Here is a 19,266-nt window from a genome sequence, read left to right as displayed (position 1 = left end):
TTTCTCTTAGACAGAAACACACACACATTCCTCGCTAGCCTTGGTCTTGGTTCTGTGTTGACAGATGAGCATATACTGTAGTTTAAACATCGATTTAATCATTTAAATCTCTCAGATGCAGGCAATTGCACTTCTGTATCCAATTTGTTAACTATAGCCTTATTATGTTTAAGGGAAAAATAAAGTGGTCTAGCTAAAGAATTAACGGATTCCTAGGCTAATACCTAACAAACTGCTGAGATTTAACATAGCAAGTAAGAATGTCAGATTGTGGAAATACTTCATACTATGTCGGAGTCCTGGCACAAAGGGCAAATCTGCGTTAGGGAGTGTAATTTATTGAGGAATTTTTATACAATTCCTTTATCTTTACTTGGGAGGTGGAAATGACACGGTGAAGATGCTTGAAGAGGAGGAGGTTGTGTCATGATATTCAATCTTGCTTCTGTGGAAGATAAAAACAAAATTCTTGCTCATTCAATGGAAGTTGAATTGGAATGTTTTAAATGTGCCTCACAAGATACAGTTCTGAGACCTCCCTGCAGCTTTCCCTCCCCTGTGGTTTCCAGCTCAAGTCTGCGTCTCATTTTCTGCTAGGTGGAATAACACCCGTTTCCTGAATTTGCTGTTACTTTGGATTATGTGCATAGGGCTGTTGCTACAGGCAATGCATTCACAATTAGATCCGTTCTTTTGCCACACTGCTTAGAGAGGGCTGAATCTTCTCCATCCTTTTTATGTTTAAGTGACTTGATTAAAGCATATAAACAAAACCAGACATTCCCCCTTCCTTACCCTCCCAAAACCAGAACTTGCAAATGTTCTGGGTATCACTGTTCCTTCTTTTTTTTGTATTACATTGGGATTGTCCCTAACATGCAGTTTTCTTACTGAAAAGAATAGCTGATAATTGACAAGAAATTATTAAATACATAAGAAAAAACATAGACAAATCCAATATGTTTAATTTAGAACCTTTTTTTTTTTTTTCTGTAAATGTTAGGTGTTTTTTTTGTTTGTTTGTTTTTTAAAATAGACAGTTCATCAGGCCAAACAGTTGTAGTCTAGTGTTTGATACAGTTTCGGTACACATTTTCTCATTCAACTATTGTTTTCTTTCTGCTTTTTTTTTTTTTTTTTTTCCCACATTACATTAGCAATTGCAGAAGGCCCTGAAAAATTCTAATTTATTTCTATGGCTAATGATTTCAAGATTATTTTCTGTGCCATGTTCAAGTCTATGCCAATATACATTGCCACAATTTAGTGAGTGGTTTAGTAATCCAGTTCATTCTTTTGCAACACATGTTGCAATTGATCTTGAATGTACGACTGTAGATTAAATAGTTATAACAAAAAACACCCACTTAATACGATGATTACTTCCAGACAATTTTATGTTTAAAGTAATGGATAGCGAACAAACAAAAAACCTTATTATACATAACACTAAGAAGACCAGGAAGAGCCCAAAGCAGCAAAATCAGTGGTTAAATCTGTAGTCATTTCATATTCCTAATTATATCTTAATAATCTTTTCAGTTTTGTAGTGGTGTGGTTTGTATTCATGAGTTCACAATATTCCAGGAACTCTAAAACAAAAGAAGCTATTCCATGTGTGTTTGTTACCTGTACAAAGATCAATAACACCTCAGGGCAAACACAGTCTATAGTCTCTTATAGTCTCTTATTCAAATTGCAGGAAAATAATACGCCCTAATGGCAAAAAAGCACAAAACAACACAAAATTATTGGAGAAGTTTGTGAGGCACTGTATATACATTAAAAAAATACACAGTAATCACTGCATATTTTTGTGCATTGGATAAAGATTACAAATACTGAGGCTTAAAATTAAGATGCCTGAACTTTTGCTTCCTTGTTAATGAGAGACTTCAGTAACTTACTGCGATTCATCTGTCCTCGGCCACTGGGAACCGCCAGGTGTAAAGGCCCTCCAGAAGTGGTATTCATAGTTGGGTGTCTTCCATCACCCATTAGTGCAGAGCCAGCCATCATGTATATAATTAACAAAAGCAATTACAGACAATTTTCAGGGTGATCACTTGCCATTCTGCATTCTTGTGTTTTTGAATTGCATTTGGGTCGCTCTTCTGGCTCATGCTGATCAAGAAGTGACTGGAACAATTTGAAAAATGCTTGTGTGTTCTGGTGGTTTGCAGAAAGAAAACAAAGCCTGTTCTCCTGCCTGGCATTTCCAGAACAGTGACAGTGCTGAAGCACTTCAGTTGGACAAAGTACAAATACCGGAGCAAGTCTCAGAACAGACAAGGATAAAGCAGAACAAGACAAAGGACAAATACCGGCTCTCTGTGTGTTTGAGAGGTATGCACTGAGCTATGGAACAGCCATCTTCCATAAACTGCAGTCATTCCCCCCTCTTCAGAACATAAATAGCAATCCCAAATCTTAAACTGTTGCCTAGGCCAGTGGGAGGGAGCTGATGCTAGTAGGAGTAGCTCAAGAACTGTTATAAAAAGAAGTCAAAGGGTGCGCTTGTCTGCTTGGATGCACAAGAAATCTTTTCTGGATATTGCAAGTAAAACAGCATTCACTTGCTTAAGATTGTGATTCAAGTTTCTATTAAAAGTAAACAAAATAGTCCCCCAGAAGATAAGTAATTCACCCATGGTGAGACTAAATAAGGAAAACTTCAAATGAGAAGAAAAATCTTGCTGAAACTTATGAGAAAATAAGAACTAAGAAGATTAAAGACTCTTTTTAACCTTCAGACCTAGGCTTGTTGCCATGCGAACAGCTTCTTGATATTTCTTAGTACATTAAAAAATAGAAATTGATACATACTGAAAATTCTGTTTAACTAATGACATTTTTGGTAGACAAATTAGAATGATTTAAAGAAATTGTAGAATCATAGACGTTTAAAAATAATATAAATTTTGATCCTTTCAGGATGCTCAATAGACAAGTACACATTTGAGAATTTTATTTAACAGTTTAAATGTATGAACTTACAACTGTTCTTATTTCTAGTAAGTAACGTGATACACTTCAGCCAAAGCTGAACTCCAGGCAGGCGGGATACACGAGTGAGTGTGTGTGTTATCAGAGGAGCCATTGCCAGCACAGAGAATACTAGTAAATACAACAGTGTGAAAAGTATTGGACAATATATGTATAAAAATTATTATTCAGAGTCGTTTCAATTTTCATAGTCCCCAGATTCATATTCTTCTTCATCCTCATCATCCGAATAGTCATAGTAGTCCCCATAGTCAGCGCCATAGCTTGCACTTCGACTGACAGTAAATGCAAATGCGGAAGGTGAACCTGCACAGCAAGACATAATTGAATCCAGATTGAATTAGCTGTAAATAGGAATGAAGAGGAGAGTACAGTTTTAGATAAGTACAGCAAGCTCAATATTTCTGAGTCCTTGTTAAGAACTATACCTTCAATCATTTGCAAATCCTACAGACCCAAAAATACGAGCAGAGCTGATAAAGCTTTGAAAACCACTGGCAGAGTCAGTGACAAATGAAAAAGCCTTAACTTGGGAGGCAAATACAGACAGCATCTGTGTCCTGCATTTACCAGCAATCCCAGTTCTCGCTGGCATCAGCCCGTGGGACTGAGCCCAATGCAAAAAATGTAAAGCTGTTTCTTGTATTTTTCCGAATGCTATTGGTAAGGAACAGCGGCTGTTGCCATCCTAACTTTTAGAAAAATAAGCAGATAAACAGAACAGCCGTAGTTTGAAGACTGCCTCAGATCCAGCAGTTGTTCTGGGTGCAGAGTTCGTAACATCAAAGGGCTTCTCTAGGAGGAAGATAGAATAATATATTTCAGATCTGTGGCTATAATTTTCAACAATTTTTCTCAAAGATGGTGTCATTTGAAGCAAAATATTATGATATTAACATGTCGGTATTTTTCTCTTCCAGAATTCACAGGCACTTCTGAATTAAAAATACCTAGAACTGAATCTCTTTGAAAGGATGAAGGAAAAGAAAAGCAGACAGAAAAGTTAAAATATGGAAATCTCTAGGTCATTTCTGATATCCTTAATTTGCATTTGCATTCTGACAAACCCACACACTTTGCAGGCTGCTTGTCAGTCTTAAACATTTTATATTCTTCACATCCAAATAAAAAACAAAAACAAAACACAATATACCATCAATGACTTTCAATCTTGCAGAGGCATATGTTGCACCATACTTATTTTTGGTATGGCAGATGTAGATGCCTTCATCTGATTTTTTGAGGCCTTGAATCTGCAGCCAGCCTGTCACACCATACTTCTGAGGTCCACCTCTTGCCTTTTAGAAGAGAAAGAAATAGTGAAGTAGCTAGGAGACATGATAATAATTTTCAAAATAATTGTGTCCAGATTTAAACATTGTTCCAAATTTTGCTTTTGTTTACCATGTACTGCTATCATGCTTTGATTCTCAGTTTGATTCTGCTGCCATATATTTTAATTTCCTGTTTTCTCTGTGACTCTTAGTTCATGCTTCCCCTGCTCAAACCTTTAAACTTCAGTGCCCCTCACAGGGCTCTAATTCCTGGTCCTTTTGATGCTTCTGTTTCCCAGCAGTCCTCACGCTTCTTGTCCTGGCACCACTTCTTGCTGCTGCTTCAAAGCACTGCCACTTGTCCTGGAGCTCATTAATTTCTTCAGGATGAGAGTGGCGTTTGAGCCTGAGCCAAGGGGCCTGACCAAGCTGGCACTCAGCGTCCAAGTTTGAACAGGCAGAGCATGAGTTTTCACAGTTTGTGACAATCAGTTTCAACTGGCTCGTGCCAAAGCCTCTTAATGGGGGAGCTTTGTTTTCCAAACAAATATTACAGATACAAAACAGGTAACAAATGTTGGTAGAGATGCTGTCGTGCTCACTCTAACCTAATGAGACAAGTTAACAAGGTTTAGTTTAGGCTCTGAATCGACCAGTGTTCGGATGGGGCTCCATGCACCATTGTTTTTAAGTCCACTAATTCCACATACCTTCATGCTCTGTTTGCATGGATCTGGATACGTTTCTAAATAATTTAGATACTTAGTACTATAATAAGGTATTTCTGTGCATTTTCTGTCTATATTTTTTTCAGGTTGTGTCCCATGTCCATTGGATCTTTTAGCTTTTCAGTTGTGTATCCAGAAAGCTAGATTTGCCATTCACTTCCCCAGGACACAGTCTGCTCGTGTTCTTTTGCCCACTCGAGGAGGCATGCTGATACAGCCCTCAGCCTTCCTGCAGTCTGCCAGTACATCTGGCTTTGTTAGCTCTTCTCCCCAGAATGTTATTTCCATTTAAAAAATTAGCATTTTGATTTAATTTTAGCTCAAACTTTCAGGCTATCTCTGCATTTGCTCAAACCCCTATCTAATGCCATTCTGCTAGTTCCCCTCAGATTAAAACACAGCATCCTCCATAAAATGAGCACATTTCTTTGTTTGCTTTTTGAACACATCAAGGACTGAACCCAAATGGCAGGTCTCCAGAAACAGCATCTTGCAGAGGAGAAGTTGAGGTATCTGCCAGAATTATGCTTCTGCACCAAGAATAGAAAAACAGTTGCCAACAGCCATCCTTCCCACAATGCACCTTCTTCTAGGTATTAGCTTAAACATTTCTATTTTTATATTAATTCATTTTTTCCAGAATGATTCATATGTAAGGAGAATCTTGCATCTTTTCTTTCCCTGGAGATGGATGGTACCCCTCCTGTTATTCCTTCTGCTTGGACTGCCACAGCAACGATCCCTGCACTCACCAAAGTCAGAATTCTTTACATAATCATAGGGCCCCTGTAGGATTTCTATTTATTACAACCGTACTGTATGCTGTAGGAGAAATTCGCTACTTAGCACCCCTACTCCTCATTCCAAATCATAAGTTACAGTAAATGCAAGTTTTACCTGTACTGAGATATGGGCATCATCTCCCGGCAGAAACATTTTATTCCCTTTTTTTTTCCATTCAAGGTGTGGCATAGGATAGGCTGACACCTCACAGCCAAAAATGACATCATTGCCTGTGAAATTCTGGACATCCTGGGGTGGCATAGAAATCACAGGAGCTGCAGAGACCCAACAGAGAACTTGTTTAGAAGACAGTGAACAGCATAAACACAAAAGCATATAACGTAAATTCTTGTTTCACACGATAAAACTAATTTTCATGTTTTCAATCTTGCACATTATGAGGAGCCACATGATTCCAAGCAGCTTTTCAAGCTCAGAAAACTGTGTCTCATTAAGGGTGAACAGGTATTTCAAAGACACAAATTTCAAAGTACCTGCCTGTCCTTTCTCTATGCACACGATCGTGAAACTTAAGCTGAACTTAAGTGCAGTTTGCGCCCCATGTGCTGTCATCATGGGCTAGACCCAAGGCCCATCATTTTAGCAGCCAGTGCTTTAGCAGCCAGACCTTCAGAGGAAAGTACAAGAAGTTCTGTAGCAGGCTGTCACAGAATAACTTGATCACGGGCAGTAGTACTTCATTTCTGTTACGTTTTGCCTAGCTTAAAAGCTGAGATTGCTAGCTTATCAGAACTTGTCTTCTGGATACCTCATTGCCTTCAGCTTGCTAAGGTTTTGTTCTTCGCCGTAACCTGTGGAGTGCATCGCAGCAAGTTACAGAATAACAGCATTAATAGGTTTCACATTTAGCCCCACTTGCTATGAATTTTGTCTGATGTTCTTGTGTTAGGAGACATAAGCAACAGTAGTAATCCAGTTACTTTATAAGTTTTTAATGCTTATTATAACTATCAGATTTCCATGTACTTGTTTCCTGTTATTCTTTTATCTTCAACCTCCTTCTCCATTTATTTTTTGTCTCTGAATGATTCTCTTCCTTTTTCCCAAATAAAAAGCTGACATTAACCACGAGAGGGAGCCAGACCAGGGATTTGCAGACATTAAATAAAAAAAACTATCATCTGATGCACTCGGACACTATTCAAATACATAGCTCTCTATAAGCATGTATGAGCATACTCAGTTTTAACAGAAGATGATTTTATTTAGCAGGAGGGAGGAAAAACACATATTTACTGTTAATGCAGCTTTCCTTCTTTTGGAAATCTCTTTGGACTTTTCTGTATCTACATGTCATCAATGAGAAGTGTTTTCTTTATAAAGTATGTTTTCTTTCTCTATTTCCCTGCTGGCTTTTAAAAATGAACATGTTTTCTGGGCCATTAGACTTTTATTTAATGAGTGCTTTTATTTTTGTACGTATCCCAGAGACTTAGAAATAGAAACTTCTAGTAAATAATTAATATATTTTGACTCAAAATATTTGAATCAATGTGTACAGTATATATGCTTCAGCATCATCAGGTTTTCAAGCAATGTTTCATATACCTGTGTCAGTTTTTACGAATTGATAACTGTGCAGAAAATATAAAATATATTCTATCAAAATTACTTGAAAAGCAATTATACAGAAAAATATCGATTTCCCCATTTATTCATTCCTCATTAAACACTGCCGGTACTCTTCAAAAGTAAGGTTTTCAAATTTATTAGCCCTTAAATGCTTGTTCTTTCATGAGAATGGTACATTCAGAACCTCTCTATCATTGCAAAAATCTCATGTTCAAATCAGAATTGCCTGAGTATCTTGGATGAGAATTTTTTTTGCCTATGATCAGAGGATCTGACATCAGAACACACTTTGAAATACTAAAACTCAGTGCAACCACAATGCTTTTAATTATGTGTCCACTTTAGTTAAGTTTCAGGTGTAAGAAAGAAAGCCAAATGTTACATTGACTCACATTAGTTCTTTAAATTGTTTCTGTACGGAGGCAGCACACTAACTTGCTGGCAGGCAGATGTAGACTGGTTAGTACCTTTGTTCTGGCACAAGGGCCGGTGTCCTGGGACGATACTGACAAGACCGAGGTATTGCCAAGAGCAGAGCCCTGCCTGTGTGCCTGTCCTCGGGCACAGCTCAGCCACGTGAGGCTGGGGGCTCTGCCTTCATGACACCACATAAACACATCCTTAGCCTCCAGGACACGAGGATCTCAATTACAAATTACCTTACAGGCATATGAGAAATTTGACTAGCACTGTTTACCGTGCACAGATACTACTTCCATGCTAGATACAGCCATTTCTTCATTAACTGTGTCGGATGGAAACATCTAAATATGGCCCAGGTCTCACCCAGCTGACTACCTCCAAACAAGTACTTAAGGCTTTGCTGGACCTGGGCTCACAAGGACTGGCTTCACCTGAGATCAAACCTGCAGCAAGTAGGAAAGACCACAGTTTTGATCAAACTAAACTGCCTTTTCTGAATGTGAACACGCAATTAATACTTGCATTATCTACTCAAACTTGAAGTACCTCCAGAAAAAAAATAAAAATCTTACAACACCATTTTGCTATATGTCAATGCAGAAAAATGAAGTCACGATTTAATATTTTAACAGCAATGTACAAACTTCATTTATGAACGTTTCAGAATTTGTGTTCAGCCAGATTCCCCCATGCATATCTGTGTGTTTGTTTGTTTTTGTTTGTTTGGTTGGTTTTGTTTTTTAAAATTGTCTCTTTAAAAACAGGTCTATACTGGAATGATTAACCAGTCATTTTGATTCCTGGAGCAGATAATCTTTTCTTGATAATTATAGACAGCATTCTGATGCCTCAGTGTCTGGAGGTGAATGTGCTGTAGTTGTGCCTTGCCTTTTAAAATTCTGGTCACGAACTGTCCTCCTGTGTTACAGAAAACATAAACCAGAAGCCAGGAAAAATCAAAATTCTGCTTCACCTTTCATAATTGACTTTAACCCAATACCATTACAGAATAAATAATTATATAGTACCAATTTTTTGTTCCTTAACTCATTCACTTTCGCTAATCTATGTCTGATTTAATGAAAATGACAAGAAATCTGGCAGATCAGGTTTTTTTTGTTGTTGTTGTTGTTTTTTACTGTATCTAAACTTCGAATAATTACATTTAATTTCAAAGAGCAGCACCGCTAGTTCTGTTACTTCATTAAATCATCAGCAGTAAAGCTTTGAATGGGGATAGACTAAGTGTGGAGAATCTGTATCTACTCACTACTTAGTAACCTTGGTAAACTATTAGATAAACAGATCAAAACTAACATTTAGGAAGAGAAGGGCTTTTTTTCAGAGTTACTTTAGGGAGCTAGGCCTTTTTCTTCCCTTTTTTTCTGGCGATAGACGAAAGATAAAAGGCTGTGCTCTTCTGATGAAAGGAGTTTATTGTTATTTATTTATTCATTGGTTGCTGTATACAATTAATCCTTTTGGCATCAATAGGAAACAGCAGATGCTTTGAAGGAGAAATAGCAAAACAAAGTACTTGGAGTTGACTGAAGGTTATATTTATAGATTGGTACCAAAACCCCACAGTGTCTGGTGTTTGTTTCTCATGCAAATCGAAGTCAGTGGAAAGCGAGTGCCATGGTGAGGTTGCTGGTCTTGGAGCCAGACTCCCTGTTGCCTTTTGTCATCAGCTGCAGCCATGAAAAAAGAGAGTCTGAATCACAGCACACTCACATGCCCACTGCTGCTTCAGGGAGCTGCCGTGAAGGAGGGGCTTACTGGTAGACTCCTGTGGGGGACCAAGGCATCGTGCCTCCATGGCAGCACCTCTGTGTCTCCTGGGTCTAAAACAGAGCCTACAAAACGTGGTCAGCAGCTGCTCAGAGAAGTTGAGAAGAGGGATGCTTCTCCCTGACCCCAGCGAGCCCAGCACCCACCTCAGGCTCAAATGTGCTGCTGCAGCTGGGCTCACGCACCAGCTGCGTCTCTTCTCTGCACCAGCCAAGGTGGCAGGCCCCCATTTCTCTTCAGTGAAGTCTGCACAGCAGTGAGGGCTGTGAGCTTATCCCCAGGCCTCTGTGCAATTCAGCAAACTGAGGCATCCCAAGAAATTCCTCTGTGTGCCTGGAGAGAGGGGCCAGCCTTTCTGGGGACCAAGGGAGGCAGTGGGAAAACACTGGGGGTGATGCCTGCATGCAGAGGAGCTGAGCTTGTTCCTCTTGCTTGAGGAGCAGTGTTACGTACCTCAGAGGTGGCTCCAAGGCCAAATTACTGCTTTTTAGCCAGGTCTGTTTAATTAATTAGAGCAAACCATTGCTTTAAGCCTGTGTGCCAGAACAGCAACCTTCTCTGCTGCAAAGGTAACGTCAGCTGCTACTTGAATGGCACTTCCAGCTGAAATCTCCCTGAAAGGGTTACCTTGCAAGAACTTGTGCTATTTTCATGCCAAATAAGAGAAACTACCCAAGGGCAAACAGGCTTTCAATCACACCACGCGCTGGTGTGCAGTGAGTTTTCTGAATGTCTCTTTACTGGCAATGTCTCTTCACTTCCCAGCTTAATGCCCTAATGGCAAATAGGGGGTTCTTCAATGGGTGTTTCTTTTGCAACTAGAAAAAAAGGAAAGAAGTCTGGTCTTAGCTGCTCATCACTCTTCCTTTTAAGTATTCAATGTCCAGTGTTCATTCAATACAAAAGCACAGCATATGGTCTGAATTGGAGGCAACAGACTGCTAGCAAGGGGTGAGTGAAATGGACCTGAGTTACTCACATATGTGGACCATTGCCAGAGACACAAGTTTGGATTCCCACAACTGTGACCCATTTGTGACTCAGAAACCTACTGATTTCATATGAGAAAATATTTCATGAACTTTCTTTTTAAAAGAAAAAACATTTCTCATTAAAACAAAAACACCACGAAACAAACCACTAAACTGTTCACTTTCTCCTTTTCATTTTATATTTATTTGCCTTAGGTGAAAGGTGCCCATGAGTAACGACCTGTAATAACGTGAAGAATGAGAACAGCATATGAGCAGCAGACAGCATTCCCCTCTACAACCCGGCTAAGAATCCTTCCACTAGCAATCATCGCTGGGAAATATTCATGCTCTGTAAGTGTCTTTAGGGAAATTGTTTGTTTGTTTGTGTTCTGATATATGGATTTCCATTTCATGGGAACCTAGCTTTTATGATGATTCCTTAATTAGATTATTGTGGACATTTTTGTTAAAATAATAGACCTATTAATTAAGCCCTATCTTCTTTTTCCTCTACTTCATTAATTACTAGATATACATACAGATAGATACATACATGCATGAGCGTACACACATGGACATAAGGTCTGCTTTGCAATCACCACTTTAATATCAGATCAGTCTTCATGTAATAATAATTACTTGTCCAGTACTCAAAGACTTTTCAACTGTTCATCTACTCCCAACTACACACACAATTTTTGTAAAAAATATTCTCTGCTCTTTAAAAGCAGATTTAGTCTGTTTGTGTCTTACTGGTTGCCATGTGATATAAAATCCACTGGGTTAATAACTATACTGAGGCTTATAACTTACAAGTATTAGCTACTGACCCACATTTTCCACACAATAGTACTGCAACAAAATAATGATAATTAGAACAAAAACGTAGCATTTCCTCAATGAAGTTAAGGCTAGAGCATCTAGTAACATATCTAAAAATCAGAATGAGTTTTTTTAGTTTGAAAGTGACTCCGAACAGGTTACCTGATTCACAGGGTCCTTTATGTTTCATGCTGATATTTCTCTTAGTTGCATAAGCCTTGTTGAATTGACAGATGTTCTCATAGGTTTTCCCTTCGGGTCCGCAGATGCTCTCTTGAGACTTGCACACACACTGGGGTTCAGGAACTTCCCCAAACCTGGCTTCGTCAGCATCCAACCTGCACTCAAGGTTGTCCCCGCATTGCCCATAAAAATGATTACCCTGGTCCAAGTCACAGATCTGACCTTCCACGTTTCCACATTCAGGACAGCAGCCACAACGGTCCAGTACAGTCCCGGCTGGGCAGTCTTTAGGCTCAGAGCAAAGTGCCAGCTCACATTTTCCGCAATCATCTCCTTCCCTTAAGAGCCTCCACCAGCCTCGATGGTACAAGGCAGGGAAACCATGAGAAACCTGCACCAGTACTACCAGCACTGCTGTAACCACCGGGGGCTTCATCTTGAGAATGTAACAAACAAGCAGAAAAGGTCCTTGGAGTAAAGCCAGGAAAAAAAAAAAAAAAAAGAGCTTGTGAGAGAAAAACGTCACAATCCTTTTTTGTTGTAGAATATAAATTCTACTGCAAACACAGGCTTTAAGAAGAAATTAGCATCAGATTCCTAATCTGGAACTGATAATAAAAATGCATACAAACCCACCAGCTTTTCTCTAATGCAGTTTGGAATGTGGGTATTGCTTGCACAGAAACCAAACTGCCCCTTCTGACAGCTCTCTGAAAAGCTGTTTGCTCAGTGTCTCCTTGAGCCAAATTTGCAAAGCGTTGCTCTACTGAAACAACATTATATTGCAGCTATTGTACAAAGGGGAACAGAGCAAGTTAGAGCAAAATTAAGAAATTAACTGATAAGAGGATTTTTTAATTATCATTTTGCTTGTCAGTTGACAGAGATCACACAAAAAGAGGATAAACGTTGGTAGAAAGTAACACCTAATTTACCAGCACTCTAGAGCTGAGCTAGTACTGGAACGAGGTTTAAAACCAAATTTCATCTATTATTGATCTTACCTCGGGGTTTCTGAATTAACAATTTACTTACAGGCTCTTTACAAGCAAGGGACAATCCAGGACAGCTGAAACTGACTTTGAAGTCTTGGATTTAAGAGGAGGGGTGTCTAGATCCGTTAAAGAACTCATTGTTCTCTGCCCATTTAGCTTCTTTTGAGCATTTATGGGTGCCTGTGGTTTGCAACCCAAAATAATGTGGGCCACATGTTTGGCTCTCAAAACAAAGTGCGAATGATTTAGAACATACGCCAACGTAAACAAGCCACTGCAGCATCTTCAGACACACCAGAAGGAGGCTTTGCTGAAGTTAGATGCATCACTGATCTTTTCAGAGCACTTTTCTACCTCTGTTTCTTAAGATGTGCTTACACTGAATTACAAAGGATGCATTTTGTTGTACCACCCTTACATCCTTTGGTCACAACCATTAAAACAAATCTCACAGCAACGTGTGTTTACTTTCCATCCTGAATGTATCAGTGGCTTTTCCTAAGTTTAGCTTCATATCTTCTGCACCAACTGAGCTTGCCTGAAGTGAAATAGGCTGGTTCAAGATCGCTTTCTCCTGCCGAACTGCATATAATGCAATTTCCCTCTGACCTCCATCAGTACAGCACTTCTTAAAGCCATCCTAGGGAGACCTACAGGGCCTTGCTCATTGCTGAGTGATGGCTGGACTAATTCATTTTCTGTACTGCACGCTGGCTTTGAACACAGAAGCAGACTCCAAAGGAGTACATTATGTGTGTAATTGATGCTTTTAACATTCAGAGTCAGGCAAAAAGTAACCAATGAATTTAATGGGAGATTGATTTCTTGTCCCACCTTCTTATGCTTTTTAATGTGTTTTATTTCACACTTCCTCATCAAATTCTAATCAGACATTTAGTTTTACATTATAGAATCTACTCATCACTATATTTTACTGTGTCTACAGCTGTAGGGGATGAGTATCTAAAGGATAAAGATTTGCTGAGGCCCATATGAAGTAAAAAATGTTTGTAGTGGTGAAAATATACATACAAAGTGGAGCCAAAGCTAGGAGGGGCTTCAGACCAGCACTACCCTTGTCAAGGCTGAACTTAACCCTTCTTACAGGAAATGTGATTTGAGGGCTGTAAAACAAGGGTACTAGGAATTACTTCCTGCATCCTGACATTAAGGAAACCCATTGTAAATATCCTAGAAAACATTTTTTACATTTATCTGAGTAATGTAATCTGAGTTCTTGATGGGTTTAGCCTATAAATTAAGAATGGGGCATAGGTGTGGTCTCATTTGAACAGCTGCCACTTGGTAGGTGATCTACAGCTGAAGGTTATTTTGGCCACTGATAACTGAGCTCACCTGGAACAACGGGGGGCTGAGGGGGGGGTGTAAAGCAAAGTAGTGCAACAGAGAGAATGGACTCCTGTCCCAAATGTCTTCTGTTAGCAATGGCAGCTGTGAGGAGCTGAAAAGAACATTTCTGTAATTCTCTATACAGGATGGATATGTGGCAGTACAGGAGAAGGTGGGAGCAAGGAAAGAGTGCAACAGGGTTTGAGAGGCATATCTGAAGGGACTGTCCCATCTGGTTCAGTAATAAGATGCATTATTTCAGTACCTGAAGCTTTCTTTGGTGGGTTAAGTGAAAAAAGCATTGATTTTTTTCCCCCATGAATCCTGGTTTATCTTCACTCTAAATTACTCCCAGGCTCCAGAAAGAAACACAAGCATCAATAGATTAACATTGCTGGTGGAACAGCAAAACAAGAACAGAAGTACACTGTCTCCTTTTTGGACACCATCCCCCAAATACTGCCTGGAGAGCTGACCAGCAGTGCACATGAGGCCAGCACGACCCCTCTGGTAAAGGCAGGAGGCGCATGAGGGGAGCTCTCTACCACCAGCTGTGAAGTAAGAATGTTTTGGTGCACAACTTCAGTAACAGCAGGTTGAACAAAGTTACTGTTCCCTCCATCTCAACAGGCAGGGTAATGCTGAGCATGCAACATACTTTTTTCTGGCCCTTTTTCTGGTGTTTCTGTGTGGCGTAGTAAGCACAAGGAGTTCTACCTTCCCCATCTGGAAGAGGCAGTGGGCAGTGAAGAGGCCTAGCAAAACAGCCCAACTCTTTCCATACCCTCAGACTTCATCTTCTACCAGGACACGGGAAAGGTCTTGCAAAATAATTCCTGTAAGTGAATTGTTAAGGAAATTGTATTCCTATTCATTTCCTGCTTTCTTCTTGGGGCCGGTGTTACGCTAAGCTGCTGAGTCGTATTGCATTATTCTGATTTGCATGGTAATAGATAAGGTACGTGGCTGATGCAATTTGAAATCCTGTTGCTAGTGATTCCTGAGGTACTGCTTTTTCAGATGAAATATGTTTCGGGTCTTCATTCTGTATTTATTTGTGTCAGGAGAAGTTTTACTTAAGTAAGGGTTTCTGAATCTGGCTCCTGTCAGGCTCAGACCTGGTTTCTTCAGATACTCCTTGCAGAGCTCTTGTGTAATGACAAAACAAGAAGTTTTGAAGTTTCCCTTCTATCTTCTCAGTCCTGCAATGGTTTGTTTTGTTGAATGGGTAGAGTTAAGAAACATTAGTGTTGAGTCTCTTAGGCTATATCAGGTACCGATTCTTGAGGTTCCTTTAGAGAGAGTAAATCTTAGCTGACTCAACATGTTTCTATCCAAGAAACCTTAGATGCTATTACATGCACACACACACACAAAAGAAGCGTTAAAGAAAACTAATGTTTGGTCTGTTCTGCTGGGTAATGGCAGAGAGCAGGTAGCCAAGCCCATTGTGTGCAAGTCCTATAAAGCATTACCTGACACTATACCAACCTCTGAGGATAATTTTTCTCCCACAGTATCAAGAATTGAGCTGTGTTATTTGTTTTTGTAAAAATAAGGGGCAAATGGTGGAAACTAATGACCGATGAGGCAGAAGTGTTTAGATGCCATTTGTGGGTTTGCATCAGAAGTGCTGACCAGCAGTGGTATGGGCAATCCTGGAATCTCCAAGTATGTTCTTTTTAGGTGCCAATCGTATTTGCTGACACATTGCTTTCATGAATCTCATCATTAGTGCTGTAAGCACATGAAGTATAGGTTAATTCTACTGTAACATCATTATTAAATCCATTAATCAAGGGCAGGAGATCCGTAATTAACTTATTCTCCAGCATCAAGTAAATGATTCTACTGTGAGCTTTAAGAAAGCAATTGTTCACTGATATGCAAAATACAGTGGGGCTTTTAGACTATAATGCTGTGTAATTGTATAATAAAATTATAAATTTTGCATATTTTAATAATGTAACGTATATATTTTAATTATTTTCTTTGCAAGGTTAAAATGGGAATCATTATTTTTGTTTATTTTAATTTATTTATTAGTTCTTACATCTCAGTTACCAAAAAAGAAAAAATGAACATGGCTCCTTCCTGAAAGCTGGTTATTTTCATCGAAGGCTTTGGCTAGGCTTTTGTTGACTCATCCTAGACCTGTCTGTAGCAGTAGCTGCCTATAGATTCTTTGCTGATTCATGTTTCATCATCATCATTGTTGGTGACTGTAGGCATTCAAAGTTCAACTTGCAGTGACAAAAAGAAAGGCCTGCTAGCACTGCTCTAGTACAAAATGCTCGGGGTTGATTAATGTAGCCTTACTGACTGCTTTTACACAAATACGTCTGAAAAATCCTTTACACAAGTTAATTTGCCTTCCAGGTACTTCAAGGGTTAGGCTCTGCTTTACTCCTCTGCTATGCTTTAAGAAAACCAAACTTCTGAAAGCTTTGCAGATTTGCTCAGAAACAGCCAAGCCTCCTGTCCTATAACAGGAAAGGGACAGGGAAACATTTAGGGAATCAGCAGTAGGCAATCAAGCATTTTTCTAAAGCCATTCTTTTGAAAGGTAAGTTGTAGTGAGGAAACCTGCACATAAAGTATGATAAGAGCATTTCCCCATGTGTCTTGCCCACATTTCCACCCCTGCAAATCTTAGTTATTTGTTTTAATCTTTCTCCAGATGCTTTAATCACAAATAAAAGATAGAAGCTATAGCCAGCGCCATTCTTCTTCCTCTTGAGGGAGGGAGGCAGGCACAAAGGTTTGCCTGCCTTAATTTTAGGGCTAAAAGCAAAGCCTCCACATGTTTTGTACAGACCTCAGTGTTTTCAGGTGTTAAGTTCTATTGCAGCAGATGCTGCAGTTCAGTATGGAGTTCAACCTGTGTATCAAAGGCAGGTGCTGTCGGCATCAACGGTGAGACAGTAGGGCTGTCAGGTACAGCGGAGCTTCAGAGACACCAGAAAACCTACCGACCCTCTCCACATAAAAGCAAACAAAACAGAAAAGCACAAGAAAGACATGTCCTACACATCCTGCCAGCTGCAGGCCTGGGGACAGATGTGGGGCAATGGGCAGGGGGCCCCTGAGGCAGTGAGCAGGGAGGGTGGGAGGCAGAGGTGAGGCCCTGCTAAGCCCAGCCTGTCCCGGGACTTACCCTGTCACCTGGGGAAGGCGGTGTCTGTGTGAACCCTCTGCTCTTCTCACCTGGGCTGCAGCTCCTTCCTTCAGCAGGGTGTTGGAAGACTAGCATGGTGCTTATCACTGACCTGCAATGAACATGCTCCAGGCAGCTGGGGAAGGACTGGAAGGAAAAAAACAAACATGGTGTTGCCCCTAGGCAATATTTTGAGGTGCTCTGTCATAACAAAGACTAGGAAAGTAGTATTAGCTGCCACTGAGGGCCAGCTGTGTTTGTGCATACCTGTCCATCTGTTTCCCACCAGACAGTGAGGGGATGCAGAGACAGCTTGAAGCCCAAAGATGACTCATGCTGGTGATTCAAAGTTGCCTGTGCCAGAAAGGTTCTTTAAAAGAGCAAGCCACAGTGTTTGCTGGGGAAGCCTAATAGAGAGGGAGCTCTCTGGAACTTGCAGAAATGCATACGGAGTCATTTTGCTTGGCAACCTTAATGTTGATGGATAGAACAGTTTGCCTTGTCCAGTTTATAGAAGAGCAGCTGATACAAAATTACTTTATAGCTGGATATTTATGAGAAGTTTCATTTCAAATAATATAGCTTTTGCCTCTGGCGATGCTGTGGTTTAGCCCTGTTATTACCGGGAACTAAATCTTTAGGATATTCTAACTATAACTGCAGGGCCTGTTTGATCTACCCAGCAAAGTTAATATTTTCCAAAGCAATGGAAACTTTATAATGGAAAGTCTCATTAGCAAAAACTACCTGTCCCTAAAAGCAGCCAGGAAATCAGGCACAGAGAGGGAACTTCAGGGATTTTCTTTCAGCTTCAGAAGGGATGTGCAGGTTGTGTGTGAGGAGGGGAGGCTTTGCTGGGGCGTTGATCTGGGGCAGCGTGGGCACCGGTGAGGTAGGTAGGCAGCAGTAGAAGGTAAGGAGGTGGGGGAGATGGCAGGAGGAGGCTTTGGTGTGAATAAGCACAGAAAGCAAAGCCTGTGACGAGCTCAGAGGGACAGCACTTACCACTGGGAAGGCCTGGGAGCACAGGCACTGCCCCTTGCTGCTCGATTCCTGCTGTGCTCAGGACTTTGCGTTGTCTACTGACCCACACGTCTGATGCGCTGTATGGCTGGCTTGCTCTTCTCCCTTCTTCGGCAGATCAGTCCTCGTCTAGTTTCTCTCCTGGACCGCTGTGTAGTGAGTTCCTAGAAAGCGAGACCCCTTGGGGAGTCTTTACTTGGAGATCAGTAGTGCTGGGAGCCACGAACAAAGCACTAACGCTCAGGGCCAGGGCCAAACCAAAGGCCTCCCTTTCCCCAGAATCTGAACAGCAGCCAGATAAAGCCCACGTGTGTTGTAAACCCAAGGAGGGAAGTGCAGATGGGAAGAATTTGGTCTCAACCTTTCTAGCAAGGCCCTTCCTTCCTGCTGCTTCTCACTCATCAGGAGTCCCTGGGGAAATATTGCACCCTGCTGCATCTGCCCCAGGGGCCTCAGGGACACTCACCTCAGAGGTTCTGCACCAGCACAGCCCCACAAAGGGCCCTTCATTAATGCTTACAGCCTCAGGGCCAGGCTGGAGCAGGCTCTGAGCTGGATTTGCCAGCTCTTAGTAGTCCATGGTTTCTCCTGGCCCCTTTACTATCTTGCTTCTCAGGGTTGCAATAAGGTGGGTAGTTTATCCATGGTAGCTCTTACCTTTTGTTAGGAGCAGACGTGCAAAGCTATGAAAGCTGGACAGAGCGTTAAGTGAGGGAATAGGAGTGAAAAACATGCATGAATTAAGAAGCATGGGTAGAAGCCAGAGTCCATTTAAATCAATAGCCAGACTCTCATTAACCTAAATGGGCTCAGGATTTTACCCAGCCCTTTTTGCTTAGCTGGCTTCCTGTTTGAGTTGGCAGGGCAAATGGTCTTTGTCCCTGTCCAGCAGGGCGTATGTCAGATTTACTTTTTCTTTTGGTCAAGGCTGATGAAACACTCTTAGAAGTCTCAGTTTGTTCTAGCCGCAGAGCAGCTAGAGATACTGAGTGCAAACATCTTGTAGGCACGGAAAGCCATGATGCTTTTGCAAGAAATGCTGACCTACTTGTGCTAAAGGAGATGTCTGAGAGCACAAGCTCTGTCTTGAAGAGCTGGTCTGGTCTTAGGTTTGTGATTACATTTGATGACAACTGACATGAATCTGAATCTGCATTGAAGAGG

General features: G+C 40.7%; 1 protein-coding gene across 1 annotated transcript; it reads right to left on the bottom strand.

Annotated features, from left to right (window-relative positions):
- Positions 1–3,184: 3,184 nt before the first annotated feature.
- Positions 3,185–12,013, bottom strand: LOC311214563 (kazal-type serine protease inhibitor domain-containing protein 1-like; the record flags this gene model as incomplete). The annotated part of the gene is made up of 4 exons (XM_084295193.1): positions 3,185–3,312; positions 4,160–4,304; positions 5,906–6,066; positions 11,557–12,013. The coding sequence occupies 4 exons, from the start codon at positions 12,011–12,013 to the stop codon at positions 3,185–3,187; spliced, it is 891 nt and encodes a 296-aa protein (XP_084151319.1).
- Between the last annotated feature and the right edge of the window lie 7,253 nt (positions 12,014–19,266).

This window comes from Netta rufina (genome assembly GCF_964035555.1).
Source record: "Netta rufina genome assembly, chromosome: 14".
NCBI classification, from domain to species: Eukaryota; Metazoa; Chordata; class Aves; order Anseriformes; family Anatidae; genus Netta; species Netta rufina.
The sequence above is the reverse complement of the archived record's forward strand: the minus strand, read 5'-3'. Positions and strand labels throughout refer to the sequence as shown.